This window comes from Salvelinus sp. IW2-2015, linkage group LG5 (genome assembly GCF_002910315.2).
Source record: "Salvelinus sp. IW2-2015 linkage group LG5, ASM291031v2, whole genome shotgun sequence".
NCBI classification, from domain to species: domain Eukaryota; kingdom Metazoa; phylum Chordata; class Actinopteri; order Salmoniformes; family Salmonidae; genus Salvelinus; species Salvelinus sp. IW2-2015.
This window is the reverse complement of record NC_036844.1, coordinates 33,495,347-33,514,393: the sequence shown is the minus strand read 5'-3', so window position 1 is coordinate 33,514,393 and position 19,047 is coordinate 33,495,347. Positions and strand designations below refer to the sequence as shown.

General features: G+C 44.8%; 1 protein-coding gene across 1 annotated transcript; it reads right to left on the bottom strand.

The window, feature by feature from the left end:
* Positions 1-1,830: 1,830 nt before the first annotated feature.
* On the bottom strand, positions 1,831-19,043 carry LOC111963733 (arf-GAP with Rho-GAP domain, ANK repeat and PH domain-containing protein 1). Its single transcript, XM_070443497.1, has 21 exons — positions 18,845-19,043; positions 18,563-18,664; positions 17,710-17,841; positions 17,496-17,556; positions 17,228-17,348; positions 16,969-17,129; positions 16,745-16,851; positions 16,323-16,522; positions 16,160-16,245; positions 13,853-14,652; positions 13,344-13,472; positions 12,944-13,011; positions 12,620-12,743; positions 12,398-12,497; positions 12,019-12,214; positions 11,845-11,890; positions 11,531-11,706; positions 11,191-11,400; positions 5,694-5,799; positions 5,451-5,598; positions 1,831-5,343 (listed from the first exon to the last, which is right to left on the bottom strand). The coding sequence occupies exons 1-21, from the start codon at positions 18,850-18,852 to the stop codon at positions 5,290-5,292; spliced, it is 3,135 nt and encodes a 1,044-aa protein (XP_070299598.1). The 5' UTR covers positions 18,853-19,043; the 3' UTR covers positions 1,831-5,289.
* Positions 19,044-19,047: the final 4 nt, after the last annotated feature.

Genomic DNA, 19,047 nt, shown 5'->3' with positions numbered 1-19,047 from the left:
AGAGGACTGAGAGCAGACAGATGGTGGTGGGAGAGGACTGAGAGCAGACAGATGGTGGTGGGAGAGGACTGAGAGCAGACAGACAGATGGTGGTGGAGAGATTGAGAGCAGACAGACAGATGGTAGCGGAGAGGACTGAGAGCAGACAGATGGTAGCGGAGAGGACTGAGAGCAGACGGTAAGATGGTAGCGGAGAGGACGTGAGAGCAGACGGTAAGATGGTAGCGGGAGAGGACTGAGAGCAGACGGTAAGATGGTAGCGGGAGAGGACTGAGAGCAGACGGAAGATGTAGCGGAGGACTGAAGCAGACGGTAGATGTAGGGAGGGACTGAGAGCAGACAGACAGATGGTAGCGGGAAGAACTGAGAGCAGACGGTAAGATGGTAGCGGGAGAGGACTGAGAGCAGACGGTAAGATGGTAGCGGGAGAGGACTGAGAGCAGACAGACAGATGGTAGCGGGAGAGAACTGAGAGCAGAGGTAAGATGGTAGCGGAGAGGACTGAGAGCAGACGGTAAGATGGTAGCGGGAGAGGACTGAGAGCAGACGGACAGATGGTAGCGGGAGAGGACTGAGAGCAGACGGACAGATGGTAGCGGGAGAGGACTGAGAGCAGACGGACAGATGGTAGCGGAGAGGACTGAGAGCAGACGGACAGATGGTAGCGGGAGAGGACTGAGAGCAGACGGACAGATGGTAGCGGGAGAGGACTGAGAGCAGACGGACAGATGGTAGCGAGAGAGGCTGAGAGCAGACGGTAAGATGTAGCGGGAGAGAACTGAGAGCAGACGGACAGATGGTGACGGAGAGGACTGAGAGCAGACGACAGATGTAGCGGAGAGGACTGAGAGCAGACGGACAGATGGTAGCGGAGAGGGACTGAGAGCAGACGGACAGATGGTAGCGGAGAGGACTGAGAGCAGACGGACAGATGGTAGCGGGAGAGGACTGGAGCAGACGGACAGATGGTAGCGGGAGAGGACTGAGAGCAGACGGACAGATGGTAGCGGAGAGACTGAGAGCAGACGGACAGATGGTAGCGGGAGAGGACTGAGAGCAGACGGACAGATGGTAGCGAGAGGACTGAGAGCAGACGGACAGATGGTAGCGGGAGAGGACTGAGAGCAGACGGACAGATGGTAGCGGGAGAGGACTGAGAGCAGACGGCAGAGGTAGCGGGAGAGGACTGAGAGCAGACGGACAGATGTAGGGAGAGGACTGAGAGCAGACGGACAGATGGTAGCGGGAGAGGACTGAGAACAGACGGACAGATGTAGCGGGAGAGGACTGAGAGCAGACGACAGATGGTAGCGGGAGAGGACTGAGAGCAGACAGTATATGATGGGAAGATGGCGGTGGTATCTGAGAGACTTGTCAGAGCCGCTCACTGTGCTGTACAGTGGTGACCTACATTCTGCTCACACTCCGAAAGGAGGAAAATGTCTCAAGTACAACTGCCTCATCTCTCCACTCCAGAAATACTGCATCATGCAAGATGCTGCCTAAAATATTCTCAAACATAAATGGTAGATTGTCAAATATGATGTTAAATTCCCATTGCTCTATATTCATTTTACTCCTTTTTTTCAGGGAGAAGCCGAAGAGGCCAAAGTATTAATGTTCTCCCATCTTGCATAATTTGGAACATGTTGAAAATCTTGCAATATATTGTATGCTAAAAATCCTGTTTGTATTTTGTGGAATACTAGATTGTGTATTGATTACTTTATCTTTTGTCTTGGACATGTAACCATGAATGAGAATTGGAGCACAATGTTATGCAGCTTTTACACAAACTGTCAATGTCTCTATTAGGTAACATCCAATAAATAACATTGAAAAAAAAGTTTATTGCTTTGTCATTTCATTTCTAAGAAATGTCATAATATGACAATCACTTTACTTTTTCCACATTTTGTTAAAGTGGATTACAATAGATTTTTTTGTTTGTTCACAACCTACACAAAATACTCTGTCAAAGTGGAAGAYAAATTCTAACATTTGTAAAAAAAATTATAAACATCTTGATTAGATGATAAATATTCAACCCCCTGAGTCAATAGATGTTAGAATCAGCTTTGGCAGCGATTACAGCTGTGAGTCTTTCTGGGAAGTTTCTAAAGAGCTTTCCACACCTGGATTGTCCAACGTTTGCCAATTATTTTTGTTTTTTTCTTCTTCAAAATTCTTTAAGTGCTGTCCAATTGGTTGATGATCATTGTTAGACAACCTTTTTCAGGTCTTCCCATAAACTTACAAGCAGATTTAAGTCAACTACTTCAGCCACTCAGGGACATTCACTGTCTTGGTAAGCAACTCCAGTGTAGATTTGGCTTTGTGTTTTAGGTTATTGTCCTGCTGAAAGGTGAATCTCCCAGTGTCTGGTGGAAAGCAGACTGAACCAGGTTTTCTTCTAGGATTTTGCTTGTGCTTATATCCATTCCGTTTACTTTTTGTATCTTAACTCCCCAGTCCTTAACGATTACACGCGTACCCATAACCATGATGCAGCCACCACTATCCTTGAAAATATGGAGTGAGATGCTCTGTAAGGTATTGGATTAGCCCCAAACATAAATTCACTTGTTCATTGCCACATTTATTGCAGTATTACTTTAGTGCCTTGTTGCAAAAAGGATGCATGTTTTGGAATATTTTAATTCTGTACAGGCTTCCTTTTCACTCTTGTCAGTTGGYTTAGTATTGTGGAGTAACTACAACCCTGTTGCTCCATCAGTTTATCACAGCCTTTAAACTCAAACTGTTTTAAAAAGTCACCTTTTGGCCTCATGGTGAAATCCCTGAGCGGTTTCCTTCATCTGAGTCATGAAGGATGCCTGTATCTTTGTAGTGACGGTGTATTGATACACCATCCAAAGTGTAATTAACTTCACTGTGCTCAAAAGGACATGTRTGCTTTTTAAATTTTTATACATATAGGTGCCCTTTGTGAGGAATTGGAAAATCTCSKTGGTCTTTGTGGTTGAATCTGTGTATGAAATTCACTGCTTGACTGAGGGGCCTTACAATGATCTGTGTGTTGGGTACAGACATGAGMTAGTCATTGTTAAACACTATTGCACACAGAGTCCATGCAACTTATGACTTGTTAACTACATTTGTACTCATGAACTTATGCTGAACAAAAATATAAACGCAACATGTAAAAAGTGTTGGTCCCATGTTTCATGAGCTGAAATAATATATACCATAAATGTTCCATACGCACAGAATACTTATTCTCCAAAATGTTGTATACAGATTTGTTATATCCCTGTTAGTGAGCATTTCTACTTTGCCAAGATAACCCATCTACCTGTCATGTGTGGCATGATCATTACACAGGTGCTGGGGACAAAAAGGCCACTCTAAAATGTGCAGTTTTGTCACAACACAATACCAGATGTCTCAAGCTTTGAGGCAGCGTGCAATTGGCATGCAGACTGCAGGAATGTCCACCAGAGCTGTTTCCAGAGAATGTAATGTTCATTCCTCTACCATAAACTGCCTCCAACGTTGTTTAAAAAAATTATGCCCAACCGGCCTCACAACCGCAGACCACGTGTATGGCGTCGTGTGGGCGAGCGGTTTGCTGATGTCAACTTAGTGAACCCCAGTGCCCCATGGTGTAGGTGGGGTTATGGTATGGGCAGGCATAAGCTACGGACAACGAACACAATGGCATTTTGAAAGCAGAAATACCGTGACGAGATCCATTGTCGTGCCATTCATCTACCACCATCACCCCATGTTTGGAATAGAATAAAATCCATCCAGGATGGACATTTTTCTTTGACATCACCTTCCATTAAAATAATCACATACATTCTCACATCATACACATTTAAACCAGTCATTGTATGCAACATGATGGACTAACAACATAGAGGACATTAATACATTCACTCACAAACGACCACTGTCCCAACTGCACTAGATAGGTAAGTACATACACCGATACAATTTACTTTGCATTTAGTAGTCCAACAGCATAAGGAACGAATGAATGTTTGAACATGTTCTTCATGGGCATTCTGAAGCGCCGGCCCGAGGGAAGCCTCTCGAACTGAGGGCGGGAGGGGTCGCCAACGACAACCAGTGCCGTCGTTTTGGTTGCCTTGTGGAATAGAATGCTCAAATGTGCRTGTGGTCGACCAATTACTTTGCTGACTGTTTACTATTCTGGTCAGTTTGCTTTTGCTCCTCATGCTCAGATTACCATCATTACTGTCATATTGAACATGAGGATGCACTCCACCAAGCTGCTGTACACCCTCTCCAGAACATCCTGGCTGACCCCAAACCCCTTTAATTTCCTGATTAAGAACAGGCGTTGGTTTGCTTTAAAAAAAAAATACAGTCTGCATTCTCTGTAAAAACTCAGCTTGTTATCAGCATGATAATGCAGTCCCCATGTCGCAAGGATCTGTACACAATTCATGGAAGCTGAAAATGTCCCAGTTCTTCCATGGCCTACATACTCACCAGACATGTCACCCATTGAGAATGTTTTGGATGCTCTGGATCGACGTGTACGACAGCGTGTTCCAGTTCCCTTCAATATCCAGCAACTTCGCACAACCATTGAAGAGGAGTGGGACAACATTCCACAGACCACAATCAACAGCCTGATCAACTCTATGCGAAGGAGATGTGTCACGCTGCATGAGGTAAATGGTGGTCACACTAGATACTGACTGGTTTTCTGATCCACACCCCTACCTTTTTTATTAAGGTATCTGTGACCAAAAGATGCATATCTGTATTCCCAGTCATGTGAAATCCATAGATTATGGCCTAATGAATTCATTTCAATTTACTGATTTCTTTGAATTGTTGCATGTTGCGTTTATATTTTTGTTCAGTATATTTAGGCTTGCCATAACAGAGGGGTTGAATACTTATTGACTCAAGACATTTCAGCTTTAAATGTTTTACACATAAAAAATAAAAATAAATGTCAAAGTGGACAACAAATCTCAATTCAATCTATTTTAAATTCCGTCTGTAACGCAACAAAATGTGTCCAGGGGTGTGAATACTTTCTGAAGGCACTGTAACAACATACAATATGAGCTTGGTTTGTTATTATTTACCATCACCTAAATTACAATAAACCCAAGTTGAATGTAGCAGAATAAAGACGTTTAATCCAGTCCGTGGCCTAAATGTGTAGTTCAAAGAAGTTGTGAAAACGACTACACTATGTAACTAGGGGCACTATGTAACCAAATATATATTTCCAATATAAGCTTTCTTTGACAGCCAAATATACACATGTGATTTTTTCTATAATTTTGTTATGAGTTCTTCACTCTCCATGTCAGACTCTTGTTCTTTACCCTGTAGAATACAATACATGGTGTTAGGCATAAAGGTTAGTCTCATACACTGTCCACTGCTTCATATGTTCCATGACCCAACAGAAGAGATTAAGTTTAGTGTCTTACCAGGAAGATGAGTGTGTGGTGTATGATGAGTTCCATGGTGAGGCGCACCATGTTTGTGTTCATGGCCAGCTCCTGGAACAGTGTTGGGACAAACACCAGCGCCAGGTTCTGAGCTGTCATACGGTTCTCTACACTGTACAGCTGAACTCTAGAAAGGGGTTGGCAACGATGAGCATTAGTCATGCAGGATCCTTTTGTTGCCCTGTTAAAATCTTACAATCATTGATCATGTGTTGTTCTTACATGTAGAAGTGTCCACACAGGGCGTTGAGTGTGATTCTGTTGTCAGGGGGCATCTTCTTCAGGAGTCTGCGGTAGGTAGCCAGTCTAAGGGTCTCTTCAGTGTGGGCTATGGTGACAAAGGCAATGAATGAGAACCACATTACTCAAAGTACAGCTTGTATTGAACCACTTGTTCATCTAGATCAGGGTTACTCCAATACTATTGGAGAAGATCCAGTCACACAAATTTCTTAGGTGCAAAGATCTGGATGGATATTGTAATTTAAAATCGACATAGTAACAAACCCCCTACCTCGTGACCCCAAATTGTTCACACCCCTCTTGTTAGCGGAGAGAAAATAGTGCAGTTTAGAAGCTAATTTCCTGAAATTCGACACATTTTGCCAGGTCTTATTGTTGCGTGTTCATATGTCTGAGTGACTCAAACATTACATAAAAAAAAAAAATCAACTTGGCATGTAATCTGGACATGATCACTACAAGGTTTAGAAAGCTGTCAGTGATTGACATAAGAAGAGAAACTTCCAATGCAGTACAACATTTTTAAATATCTCAACAGTAAGTTGAAAGCCTGACTGAGTTTCATATATGAAATATGTCCATACCACAGGAGGTTGGGTTGCACCTTAAATGGGAGCAGGGGCTTGTGGTAATGGCTGGAGCGGAAATTACTGGAATGGTAACAAATACATCAAACACACGGTTTCAATGCGTTTGATGCCATTCACTTTGCGCCGTTCCACCCACTATTATGAGCCGTCCTCCCCTCAGCAGCCTCCACCGGTCCATAGTGACCCTAAACTGTGCCATTGGTCGTGTTCGTGAGCATCAAAGCCGAGATGTATCATGGGTAAATTGTGACCAACTGACTGATCTACAAATAATATTGAGTAATTATTTATGACGCAAGTTGATTTGTAAAACAGTCATTCTCGACTCGCCTTTAAAGTCGGCTGCAATGTTGACAATCCAATGTTACTTGTCCGACTGGAGAGACCGGGAAGAATCTCACATTGACTTCCATTCTTGCATCCCTCTCTCCTCGCTGTTTTTTCAAAACCCATTTAATGAGAAGGTCTCTATTTTTAGAAGAGACAAAATAAAAAAATTCTACAGCACAATGGCAGAGTCATGTCTTAAGTGTAAAACTAACAATGACTCAATAATCCATGCCTTCTGGGAATCCTATAAAGTCCAAAAATTATGGGCGGAGCTAGAAAGTTGTCTGTCAGAAGTATTACAATGTAAACGTACATTAATTAATCTGTCTGTCTGCATATTTCAAGACATGGCATATGGGGGTGTGGTGAGATACCCAATGGGCTGGACGATTCTCTTCTCATCACTCATCATGAAAAAATGTATCCTAAAAACATGGAAATCCATCAATCCGCCATCATTAACACAATGGAAAAATCTAATGATTTATTATTGAAATAGTATAGGTGACCGAGAAAAACAAATTGGTACAATTTAAGGCCATGTGGCAAACAGTGGTGTTCGGTGCCGTTTAAGATTTTTGGCCTTATTTCTATTACAGCATATTGGATGACTGTCATTCATATTCCATTCACCCAGTTCAATGTAACGTCGATAGTTTTAGGCATGATTCTATAATTTTCCTTATACACATCATGATGTTGCTCCAACCTAGCCTATTAATGAAAGTTTACAACGTAAGTGCACACAGGTCGAGAGAAAATTTGAGTTGACAGACAATGACACGTGGAGACAGTGACACATTCAATACCGCCTTGCACACTCTTGCCTGCATCTAGCTGATCTAGGGTGTAATCATTAGTTCAACAGTTGCAAGCGAGTGTTTCTATTGGACAAATTTAGGTATGTTTATCCCCGCTTCGTTCTGTTTGCTTCCGTTTATGAAAAACGTTTTTCAACAGAATCGGTGGAATGAATACATGCCTTGACCACAGTTTACACTCATAGCTTGTTCTATTCTCCTTGGATCTACATGCTCTCCTCTCACCTTTTCCATTCATTTGTGGACTTCAATGCACAACACATCAGCTGTCTGTGACCAGGCAAAAAAAAACTTTTCAAGCCAAACCTTCATATCATAACCACTAATCCCTAGATCATTGTCACCATATTAGCTAAAGTAATGTCATAGTCAACATATGTCAAAATATATGGCCCTCGCTTCATACTCGTCGCCAAACCCACTGGCTACAGGTTATCTACAAGTCTCTGCTAGGTAAAGCCCCGCCTTATCTCAGCTCACTGCTCACCATAGCAGCACCCACTCGTAGCACGCGCTCCAGCAGGTATATCTCACTGGTCAACCCCAAAGCCAATTCCTCCTTTGGTCGTCTTTCCTTCCAGTTCTCTGCTGCCAATGACTGGAACGAACTGCAAAAACCTCTGAAGCTGGAAACACTTAACTCCCTCACTAGCTTTAAGCACCAGCTGTCAGAGCAGCTCACAGATTACTGCACCTGTACATAGCCTATCTATAATTTAGCCCAAACAACTACCTCTTCCCCTACTGTATTTATTTGTTTTGCTCCTTTGCACCCCATTATTTCTATTTCTACTTTGCACATTCTTCCACTGCAAATCTACCATTCCAGTGTTTTACTTGCTATATTGTATTTAGCGCGCCACCATGGCCTTTTTTTTTGCCTTTGCCTCCCTTATCTCACCTCATTTGCTCACATTGTATATAGACTTTTTTTCCTACTGTATTATTGACTGTATGTATTGTTTATTCCATGTGTAACTCTGTGTTGTTGTATGTGTTGAATTGCTATGCTTTATCTTGGCCAGGTCGCAATTGTAAATGAGAACTTGTTCTCAACTAGCCTACCTGGTTAAATAAAGGTTAAAAAAAAATTATCTTTTTTTTTTAAAATATCTACTAGAACTAACAAGTTAGTAAACCTGCTACAGTCATGCAGTAAAGTGTACAGTCAGTAAGTTTAGCACTTACACCGGAAGGCCCCGGTGGCATTAAATTAGTAAAACTAAAAGCTTACCTTGACATGGAAGAGTTCCAGTGTCGTGGATAATCATACCCTGTTAGCTAAGTAGGCTAAACTAGCTAGCTGTATTTGCTAGCTAAGAAAGTGCAAGTGCTATATGAAATATAACTAGATCTCTCACTCTCTCTCCCTCTCCCACAATAAATTAATTTGTTAAAAACTATTGTCTTTCTCTCTCTTTGAGTCAACTACGCACCACATTTTATGCACTGCAGTGTTAGCTAGCTGCAGCTTATGCTTTCAATACTAGATTCCTTCTCTGATCCTTTGATTGGATTGACAACATGTCAGTTCATGCTACAAGAGCTCTGATAGGTTGGAGGATGTCCTCCGTAAGTGATCATAATTACTGTGTAAGTCTATGAAAGAGGGTAAGAACCATGAGTTTTGTATTGAAGTTAATGTACCCAGAGGAGAACGGACGCTAGCTGTTCTCCGGATACACCATGGTGCTACCCTACAGAGTGCTGTTGAGGCTGTTGTATCTAAAAAGGATAACTTTTTAAACGTTTCACTATTGTTATTATTATGAAATTCACTGGAGAAGGATGGCCCTCCCTTTCCTCCACTGGTGGCAAACAATAATGAAGGCACTGGGGATGGGGGTGTGAACATGTGGGTCTGGGCAGGTGAGATGTAGTCATTGTTTGTGTACGTCTGTAAGTTGTTGTTCAGATGTACAGATGAAGTTGGAAGTTTACATACACTTAGGTTGGAGTCATTAAAACTCGTTTTTCAATCACTCCACAAATTTCTTGTTAACAAACTATAGTTTTGTCAAGTCGGTTAGGACATTAACTTTGTGCATGACACAAGTAACTTTTCCAACAATTGTTTACAGACAGATTATTTCACTTAATCACAATTCCAGTGGGTCAGAAGTTTACATACACTAAGTTGACTGCCTTTAAACAGCTTGGAAAATTCCAGAAAATTATGTCATGGCCTTTAGAAGCTTCTGATAGGCTAATTGACATAATTTGAGTCAATTGGGAGGTTACCTGTGGATGTATTTCAAGGCCTACCTTCAAATTCAGTCCTTCTTGCTTGACATCATAGAAAATCAAAATAAAATTCAGCCAAGACCTCAGAAAAAAATTGTAGACCTCCAAAAGTCTGGTTCATCCTTGGGAGCATTTCCACGTTCATCTGTACAAACAATAGTACGCAAGTATAAACACCATGGGACCACGCAGCCGTCATCCGCTCAGGAAGAAGACGCGTTCTGTCTCTAGAGATGAACGTACTTTGGTGCGAAAAGTGCAAATCAATCCCAGAACAACAGGCAAAGGACCATGTGAAGAAAGCTGGAGGAAACAGGTACAAAAGTATCTATATCCACAGTAAAACGAGTCCTATATTGACATATCCTGAAAGGCCGCTCAGCAAGAACGAAGCCACTACTCCAAAACCGCCATAAAAAAAGCCAGACTACGGTTTGCAACTGCACATMGGGACAAAGATTGTACTTTTTGGAGAAATGTCCTCTGGTCTGATTGAACAAAAATAGAGCTGTTTGGCCATAATGACCATTGTTATGCTTGGAGGAAAAAGCGGGACGCTTGCAAGCCGAAGAACACCATCCCAACCGTGAAGGACGGGGGTGGCAGCATCATGTTGTGGGGGTGCTTTGCTGCAGGAGGGACTGGTGCACTTCACAAAATAGATGGCTTCATGAGGAAGGAAAATTAGGTGGATAAATTGAAGCAACATCTCAAGACATCAGTCAGGAAGTTAAAGCTTGGTCGCAAATTGGTCTTCCAAATGGACAATGACCCCAAGCATACTTCCAAAGTTGTGGCAAAATGGCTTAAGGACAACAAAGTCAAGGTAATGGAGTGGCAATCACAAAGCCCTAACCCCAATCCTATAGAACATTTGTCGGCAGAACTGAAAAAGCGTGTGCGAGCAAGTAGGCCTACAAACCCGACTCAGTTACACCAGCTCTGTCAGGAGGAATGGGCCACAATTCACCCAACTTATTGTGGGAAGCTTGTGGAAGGCTACCCAAAATGTTTGATCCAAGCTAAACAATTTAAAGGCAATGCTACCAAATACTAATTGAGTATGTACACTTCTGACCCACTGGGAATGTGATGGAAGAAATAAAAGCTGAAATAAATAATTCTCTCTACTATTATTCTGACATTTCACATTCTTAAAATAAAGTGGTGATCCTAACTGACCAGAAACAGGGAATTTTTACGAAGATTAAATGTCAGGAATTGTGAAAAACTGAGTTTAAATGTATTTGGCTAAGGTGTATGTAAACTTCCGACTTCAACTGTATGTAAGTTTGTAACTGGTAAAAAATAAATAAATTAAAAATGAAGAAAATAAATATTATACAACATATAAAATATGAATGAGAAGGTCAGAGGGGAGGGAACTCCGACCTCATCCAATGGGTTTTGAGAAGAGGGCGAGAAGAGAGGACGCGAGGAATCAAGGAAATACATTCTTCCTGGGGTTGTTTAAGATGCAAAGGACAGTACCTGCAGCCTTGACCCACAGTTCCCTTTGTGTCTGAGGGATGAGCACCACCTGCTGGCGGACATACTGCTTCAGGGCCCCTGCAGCGTCGAGGAGACCCTGTTCATCTTTCTCCAGAGGGGCAGTTTTAGGTGATCTGCTGAGGGCTTCCACCAGACTGCTGACCTTAGTGGCCAAGCCACAGCGCCGGTACAGCCCATCCACCTTCAGGCCTGGGAGGGAGACGGAAGAGGAGCAGAGCAGATTAACCAGTTGTGAGAATTCATGTTCCTGCCGGACACTGGTTATCCAGATCACTACAATACTTGTTCCAGTCTCAAATGGCTTGTAGCTGACACTCACCATATTGTGTGATGTGTGAGATACACCTCTCAATGGCAGGGGGCACATTGCCAATGGCGTTGGGTGGCAGCTGGTACAGTGATGGGCGCTGCTTCCTCTTTGTGGTCACTGCCCGTTTCAGTAGGCTGTGCCAGGACTGACAGCTGTGGTCTCGTTCAAACTGCATGGACATGGTTCTAGCAGGAAGAAGAGATAGATGCATTGGACACCATCCTTTGAATGACAGATGCTGAAATACGTTTGGGAACCATTGCTATGACATCAAGTACGATGGAATGCAACTTGTTATAACAAAGTGTTCCTGTAGTGCTGACCTCTCTCCAGTGACCAGCTCTATGGTGTTCTCAGAGGAATCTATCTCTGTGGGCAGAAAAGAACACCGTCATATTACCTTATCATGATACTTCTGCTCCTCTACACAAGGCATGTAGAGAAAAATCATGTTGTGTAAACATGCAGACAATGAGGTGAGGGAAGGTGTGACTCACTGTATTGAGTCTCAGGGTTGAGTGTTAGCCTCTCTCTGTGGCGCTGCTGGTCAGTAGGATAGACGAGGACCTGACCTCCACGGAGCACTGCCCAGACCTCAGTGTGCTGCAGGCCTCCTCCCTCCCTCAGAGACACCCGGGACACAGCAAACACCCCGTCCAGCTCCTCCTCATCTATGGGCCCGGGCAACACCACCTGGTAGGGGGAGAACATATGATTCGTTTTAACCCACATTACTATATCTGTCTGTGTTATCTGTAGGCCTACTCTCTGCTCAGGAAAGTTGACACAAAGGCCTCTATTATCATCCAGCATATGGAACACTACCTACAGTCCTTAATACTCCCAGATTGATAAACACAGCTGTTATTGTATTACCCTGAGAATATGAAGCAGGTGATTCAGTAGATCCTCTTCGGTGTCAGCATAGCACACCAACTGGTCCGTCAGAGTCACCATTTCAAACTCATGWGTCGATCTGTGGGGGAGGAGGAAATCAACAATCACCCTTATATCTTATAAACCGTATTAAAACATATAATATCTTAAAAATGGATATGAAATGTCTCCCACAATGTTAACGTCATAAGGTTGCAGTACCCGTTGGAGCTGTGGAAAATGGAGACGACCTCCCTCAGGTCCAGAACATCACAGGCAGCAGAGTCATTCTCCTGGGAGAACAAGAAGCGGTCCTCCTCCAACTTCCCATGGAGCTCCTCCTCTCCTGCGCACGCACACACACACACACACACACACACACACACACACACACACACACACACACACACACACACACACACACACACACACACACACACACACACACACACACACACACACACAGTTTTTATCCCATTCAAGAAGTCGTCTTTTAAATCAAACATAGGCTTTTAGGCTAATTGTGATATCATAGTATAAGGGTACCTGCAGCAGAAGGAGGGTCAGAGGTTGCAGGTCCTCTGCGGCACCTGATGAACATAAGGCAGGGGCATCTGTCAAAGAGAAAAACAAACAGATATTGAAAGCATGATGAACAAAGACAGACATTTTGTGTACTGACTGATATCATGAAAGTGACAAGTTGAGACTATCAAAGGAGCAACAACAGCAGCGTGTGGAATCTTTGATGTAGTATCTGTGGATCTTAGATGTCATGTATCTGGTGGATCTATTGATGTCAGTATCTGTGGATCTTTTGATGTCAGTATCTGTGGATCTTTGTGTCAGTATCTGTGGATCTTTGATGTCAGTATCTGTGGATCTTAGAGGACCCCTGATGTTAGTACTGTGTACTCGTTGTGTCTGAGCAGTCCCTCTGCATGGCCTGTCAGCCCGCTCTGCCAGGGAGATGGGCGTGGGGCACTGAGAGTCCCCTGAGTGGCACAGGACCCGGGCCCGAACACAGCATGACATGGTCTCTGGGACATTAGGGCCACACACCACCTCGCACAGCCTTTGGAGGACACAGGGTGGGGGGAATGATGTCGTAACAACCAATAACACATATCCTTCACACAGTCTGTCCTGTACAGACCCTGGGATATTTAGGTGTATTTTCCTATCTTTGGGATTGATAGGAATCAGAATAGGATGCATACATGTAATAACACAATTTGGAAGGGATCTGAACAAAACCAGATGAACTACACTGTCCTCTGCTGGTTGAGAGCAGCAGTGTAGTCTGAGAAAGGGGCTGACGCTGGGGTTGGGGCTGAGGCTGGGACTGGGACTGGGTTGGGGCTGAGGCTGGGGTTGAGGCTGGGACTGGGGTTGAGGTCGGGACTGGGGTTGGGGTGAGACTGGGGTTAGGGCTGGGGCTGGGTTGGGCTGAGCCCTGGGGTTGGGGGGGCTGAGACCCTGGGGTTGGGGCAGGGGCTGAGACCTGGGGTTGGGACTGGGGTTGGGGCTGAGACTGGGTTAGGGCTGAGACTGGGGTTGGGGTTAGGGCTGAGACTGGGGTTGGGGTTGAGGCTGGGGCAGGGAATGAAACCTGGGGTTGGGGCAGGGGCTGAGACTGGGGTTGGGGCTGTGGTTAGGGCTGAGACTGGGGTTAGGGCTGAGACTGGGTTGACTGGGGTTGGGGCTGAGACTGGGGTTGGGACTGGGGTTGGGGCTGTGGTTAGGGCTGAGACTGGGGTTGGGGCTGAGACTGGGGTTGGGGCTGTGGTTAGGGCTGAGACTAGGAAGGGGCTGAGACTGGGGTTGGGACTGGGGTTGGGGCTGTGGTTAGGGCTGAGACTGGGGTTAGGGCTGAGACTGGGTGGGGCTGAGACTGGGTTGGGACTGTGGTTAGGGCTGAGACTGGGGTTGGGGCTGAGACGGGGGTTGGAACTGGGGTTGGGGCTGTGGTTAGGGCTGAGACTGGGGTTAGGGCTGAGACTGGGGTTGGGGCTGAGACTGGGGTTGGGACTGGGGTTGGGGCTGTGGTTAGGGCTGGGGCGTTGGCTGACCTGGTTGAGCAGTCTCTGGCTGGAGGCTAGAGGATGGGTGAATCTGTATCGGCCCTTGGTGTACTTGGCCCTGATGAAGTCCCCCCTCTGATCCACAGAGGAGTCTGGCAGGATCTGCTCTGCACCCGGTACGTTGTGACCCCATACATTATTGGCTGCTTTGTTCCCATAATGGACAAATAGCTATGGAGGAAAGAGAACACATCAGTTATTAGCAGTGCTTATTTTCACATTACTTTACTTCTGTATTTGGTTAAACATACAAGTATTCAGACACCTTCCCTTTTACCACATTTTGTTATGTTATAGCCTTATTCTAAAAATAATTAAATATGTTTTCCCCTCATCAATCTATACACAATACCCCATAAGCAAAAAAAGAGTAATAATAAATTGTTGAAAAGTAACTAAAATTAAAAACAGATGTATCTTATTTACATAAGTATTCAGACCTTTTGCTATGAGACTTGAAATTGAGGTCAGGTGCAACCTGTTTCCATTGATCATCCTTGAGATGTTTCTACAACTTGATTGGAGTCCACCTGTGGTAAATTCAACTGATTGGACATGATTTGGAAAGGCACACACCTGTCTATATAAGGTCCCACAGTTGACAGTGCATGTCAGAGCAAAAACCAAGGCATGAAGTCGAAGAAATTGTCCGTAGAGCTTCGAGACAGGATTGTGTCGAGGCACAGATCTGGGGAAGGGTACCAAAACATGTATGCAGCATTGAAGGTCCCCAATAACACAGTGGCCTCCATTATTCTTAAATGGAAGAAGTTTGGAACCACCAACACTCTTCCTAGAGCTGGCCGCCCGGCCAAACTGAGCAATTGGGGGAGAAGGGCCTTGGTCAGGTAGGTGACCAAGAACCCGATGGTCACTCTGACAGAGCTTCAGAGTTAATCTGTGGAGWTAGGAGAACCTTCCAGAAGGACAACCATGTCTGCAGCACTCCACTAATCAGGCCTTTATGGTAGAGTGATCAGACAAAAGCCACTCCTCAGTGAAAGGCACATGACAGCCCGCTTGGAGTTTGCCAAAAGGCACCTAATTGACTCAGACCATGAAAAACAAGATTKTCTGGTCTGATGAAACCAAGATTTAAATCTTTGCCCTGAATGAGTGACGTCTGGAGGAAACCTGGCACCCTCCCTACGGTGAAGCATGGTGGTGGCAGCATCATGCTSTGGGGATGTTTTTCAGAGGCAGGAACTGGGACACTAGTCAGGATCGAGGGAAAGATGAACGGAGCAAAGTACAGAGAGATCCWTGATGAATACCTGCTCCAGAGCGCCCAGGAACTCAGACTGGGGTGAAGGTTCACCTTCCAACAGGACAACAACCCTAAGCACACAGCCAAGACAACACAGGAGTGGCTTTGGGACAAGTCTCTGAATGCCCTTGAGTGGCCCAGCCAGAGCCCGGACTTGAACCCAATCGAACATCTCTGGAAGACGAGGCTGTAATCGCTGCCAAAGGTGCTTCAACAAAGTACTGAGTAAAAGGTCTGAATTCCTATGTAAATGTGATATTTGCAAAAAATATTTAAAAAACGTTTTTGCTTTGTCATTATGGGGTAMTGTGTGTAGATTTATGAAGAATAAGGCTGTAACGTAACAAAATGTGGAAAACTCAAGGGGTCTGAATACTTTCTGCACCACTGTTACAGCGAAGGTCATCTCACCAGAATCAGAGGTTCGGTCCACACTTTACTGTCCAACTTCAGGCTTCTGACTTTGGAGACATGGATGCCCAAAGAGCGATGCTGACCTTAGAGAAACAATAGGGACATAGGTCATATAGAGCAGTGCGTACACATCCTGAGTATCACCACAGTCCCAGCTCACCTGCACAGGCCTCACAGACGACCACCAGCAGGTTAACTGAGGCCCACTCGGGGTTGGCACTYCCACAGTCGGCACACACTTTGTTCCATGGGCTGGCCCAGAGTCGGTGGGCCACCTCGCTGCATGACAGGGCACTGAGGATCACCTGGTTCAGACTCCCCAGCCACACAGCCAGCTCCTTCGACGAGTCTGTGGAGAAACTAGAGATACAAAGACTGTGTTTCTCAGTTGTAAAGTAAGGCGCTCACATACACCCGCCAGATAGAAGAGCAATTGTGTAATAACACAAGTTAGGAAGGGATCCTAACAAAAACCAGATGAACTACACTGTCCTCTGCTGGTTGAGAGCAGCACTGTAGACTGGGCCTGGGGTTGGGACTAATCAGACATTGACAGTGAGAGAGAAAGAGACGGACACTCACTTGAAGGTTTTGTACGGTGTGATGAGGCTGAAGTTATGACGGCCAGTCTGCTTCACTGAAGCCACGTTCATGGACACATAGGTCAGCCCAACCCCCAACTGGAAGTCCTGCATGGCACAAATAACATGAACTGAATGACACAAAATACACTCAACATGTCCTCCCGAACTGTCAAAACAATCACATAGTGATGGAGCTCAGCAGAGCCCTGTTCCCTTCCTCACCTCTTTATTGTTGTAGATCCATAGGTTGTGTCCACAGATGGCAGCATACACTTTGTTGCTGCGAGGGTCTTTCATGGTCAGGGCTCCATGCTGCTCCGGAGGGGCTGGAGGGTCCCATCCACGAGAGGACAGGAGGGACGTCACCCAGCCCTCCTGCACCGCTGGGACCGGGGAGAGGGGTGGAGAGATGCTCAGGCACAGGGCAAAGCACAAAAACAGTAGGAACCAGAAAGAGGGTTAATATCCATCAGCAGCTCACCTTTGTTGTGCGCCATGAACTCAAAGTGCTTCTTGCAGAAGTAAAGGGAGAAGCGTCCTTTGTCCTGCTTGCAGACATTGGTGATGCTTGACACATGGAACACTAGGTCTGTGAACTTGTCCTGCGGCCCAGAAAAAGAGGGAATAGTGTAAGATACAGATCACTGGCATAGCCTGGGAGAGACAATAATGATACAACAACGTTATGCCTTAGTTCTAGTCAAAAGAAAGGGTCCATTGGACCATGGTGGTGCTAGTGATTCACTCACTGTGCGTTTCTTCCAAAGTGATACCAACGGTCCATCCAGGGTGGCCCACAGAACATTGTGCCTTCAGGAACCAAAAGTATCTCAATTTTCAAATACATAGAAATTAGGCAATGACATTTGGAAAATAATCTGAAATGTCATATCAGAGAATGTGATTTCAGTAAGATGTTGTTGAACAGCAACAGAACATATATCCCACAGTGTCTCACATTACCTGCGGCCCTTCCATACATCCAGCCAGCTGGATCGGGACACCACATTCTCCCTACGAGAGGACTCTGCTGCCTGGGTAGCACCACCGCTCGCTGCTGCCTGTTTTCTCCTGCTGACACGGATGGTGGCCGCACTGTGGACAAAGAGAGAAGAGGTTATCTCAAAGAAACATGACAAATATTTAATTAACTGGCAGCTATCTTYAACAAATATACTACACATTTAATACAGACCCACTGCTTGTACAGTATTTCATGGGTAAATTACAAGACACCTATTGCATAACACACTTCATGTCTTGCACAGAGCACTGCTATGCAGGTGAAAACATTCTTAGTGGGGAAGAAGCAGGAAGTATAGGCATGTGTAATACAGTGATCTGAATAGGTAAACAAAGGGGCTTGTAGAGTTCACAGGTGATTAGACAAACAAGTATATCACTCTCAAAATCAAATAGCTACTGTTTCATGTTTGATCCGGCAACACATTTTTACATTTACATTACAGTCATTTAGCAGACACTCTTATCCAGAGCGACTTACAGTAAGTGAGAGCATACATTTACATACTGGTCCCACTGTGGGAATCAAACCCACAACCCTGGCGTTGCAAGTGCTACGCTCTGCCATTGGAGGCACACCCGAAATGACCACTTCAATTGGTTTTAAATTCTATCACACCCTTAAAACCATGTAATAATATTGAAAACCCATTGAAATTGTATCAATATTGGTAAGTGACTATGTTAAAATCTCAGTTGATTAGGTKTCATTTTACTCTAATTGAACTCCCCATGAAGGCCATCTGTTAACTTCCTGTCTGTCTGTTTGATGTGACGGGGTGCTGTGACGTACCGTGGGATCTTCTGTTTGAGAGGTCTGGTCTGCATAGACTCCTTTTCCACAGGAGGTTTCCCGCTGGGGACAACACCAATACAAACATGCCCTGACGCCACACTGGAAGAGGCATAGAAGAATGACAAAGCCATTCAACATTTCTACCACCAATTTGTTTCGTGTGACCTGTAGCTTGATACATGTAGTTACATACATTGATATACATTTTCTTCCCTGCCTTTATCCATGGCCTATACTGTTTTGTGGCCTCTGCTTTTGCACCTCTTATTTGATACTCACTTGTTCATGTGGGACTGGATCTTTATTTCTTCATGAACGGCATCGTCATCATTGGACGATTCAGATCCAGATCCAGGGCATTTTTCCCAGTCAGCTACGTCAGTGACGTAGGGGTCAGTATCCGCAGCCGGACTGAAGTAAGGGGGGGTATTCGCAGCCGGATGACGTAGGGTCAGTATCCGCAGCCGGACTGAAGTAGGGGG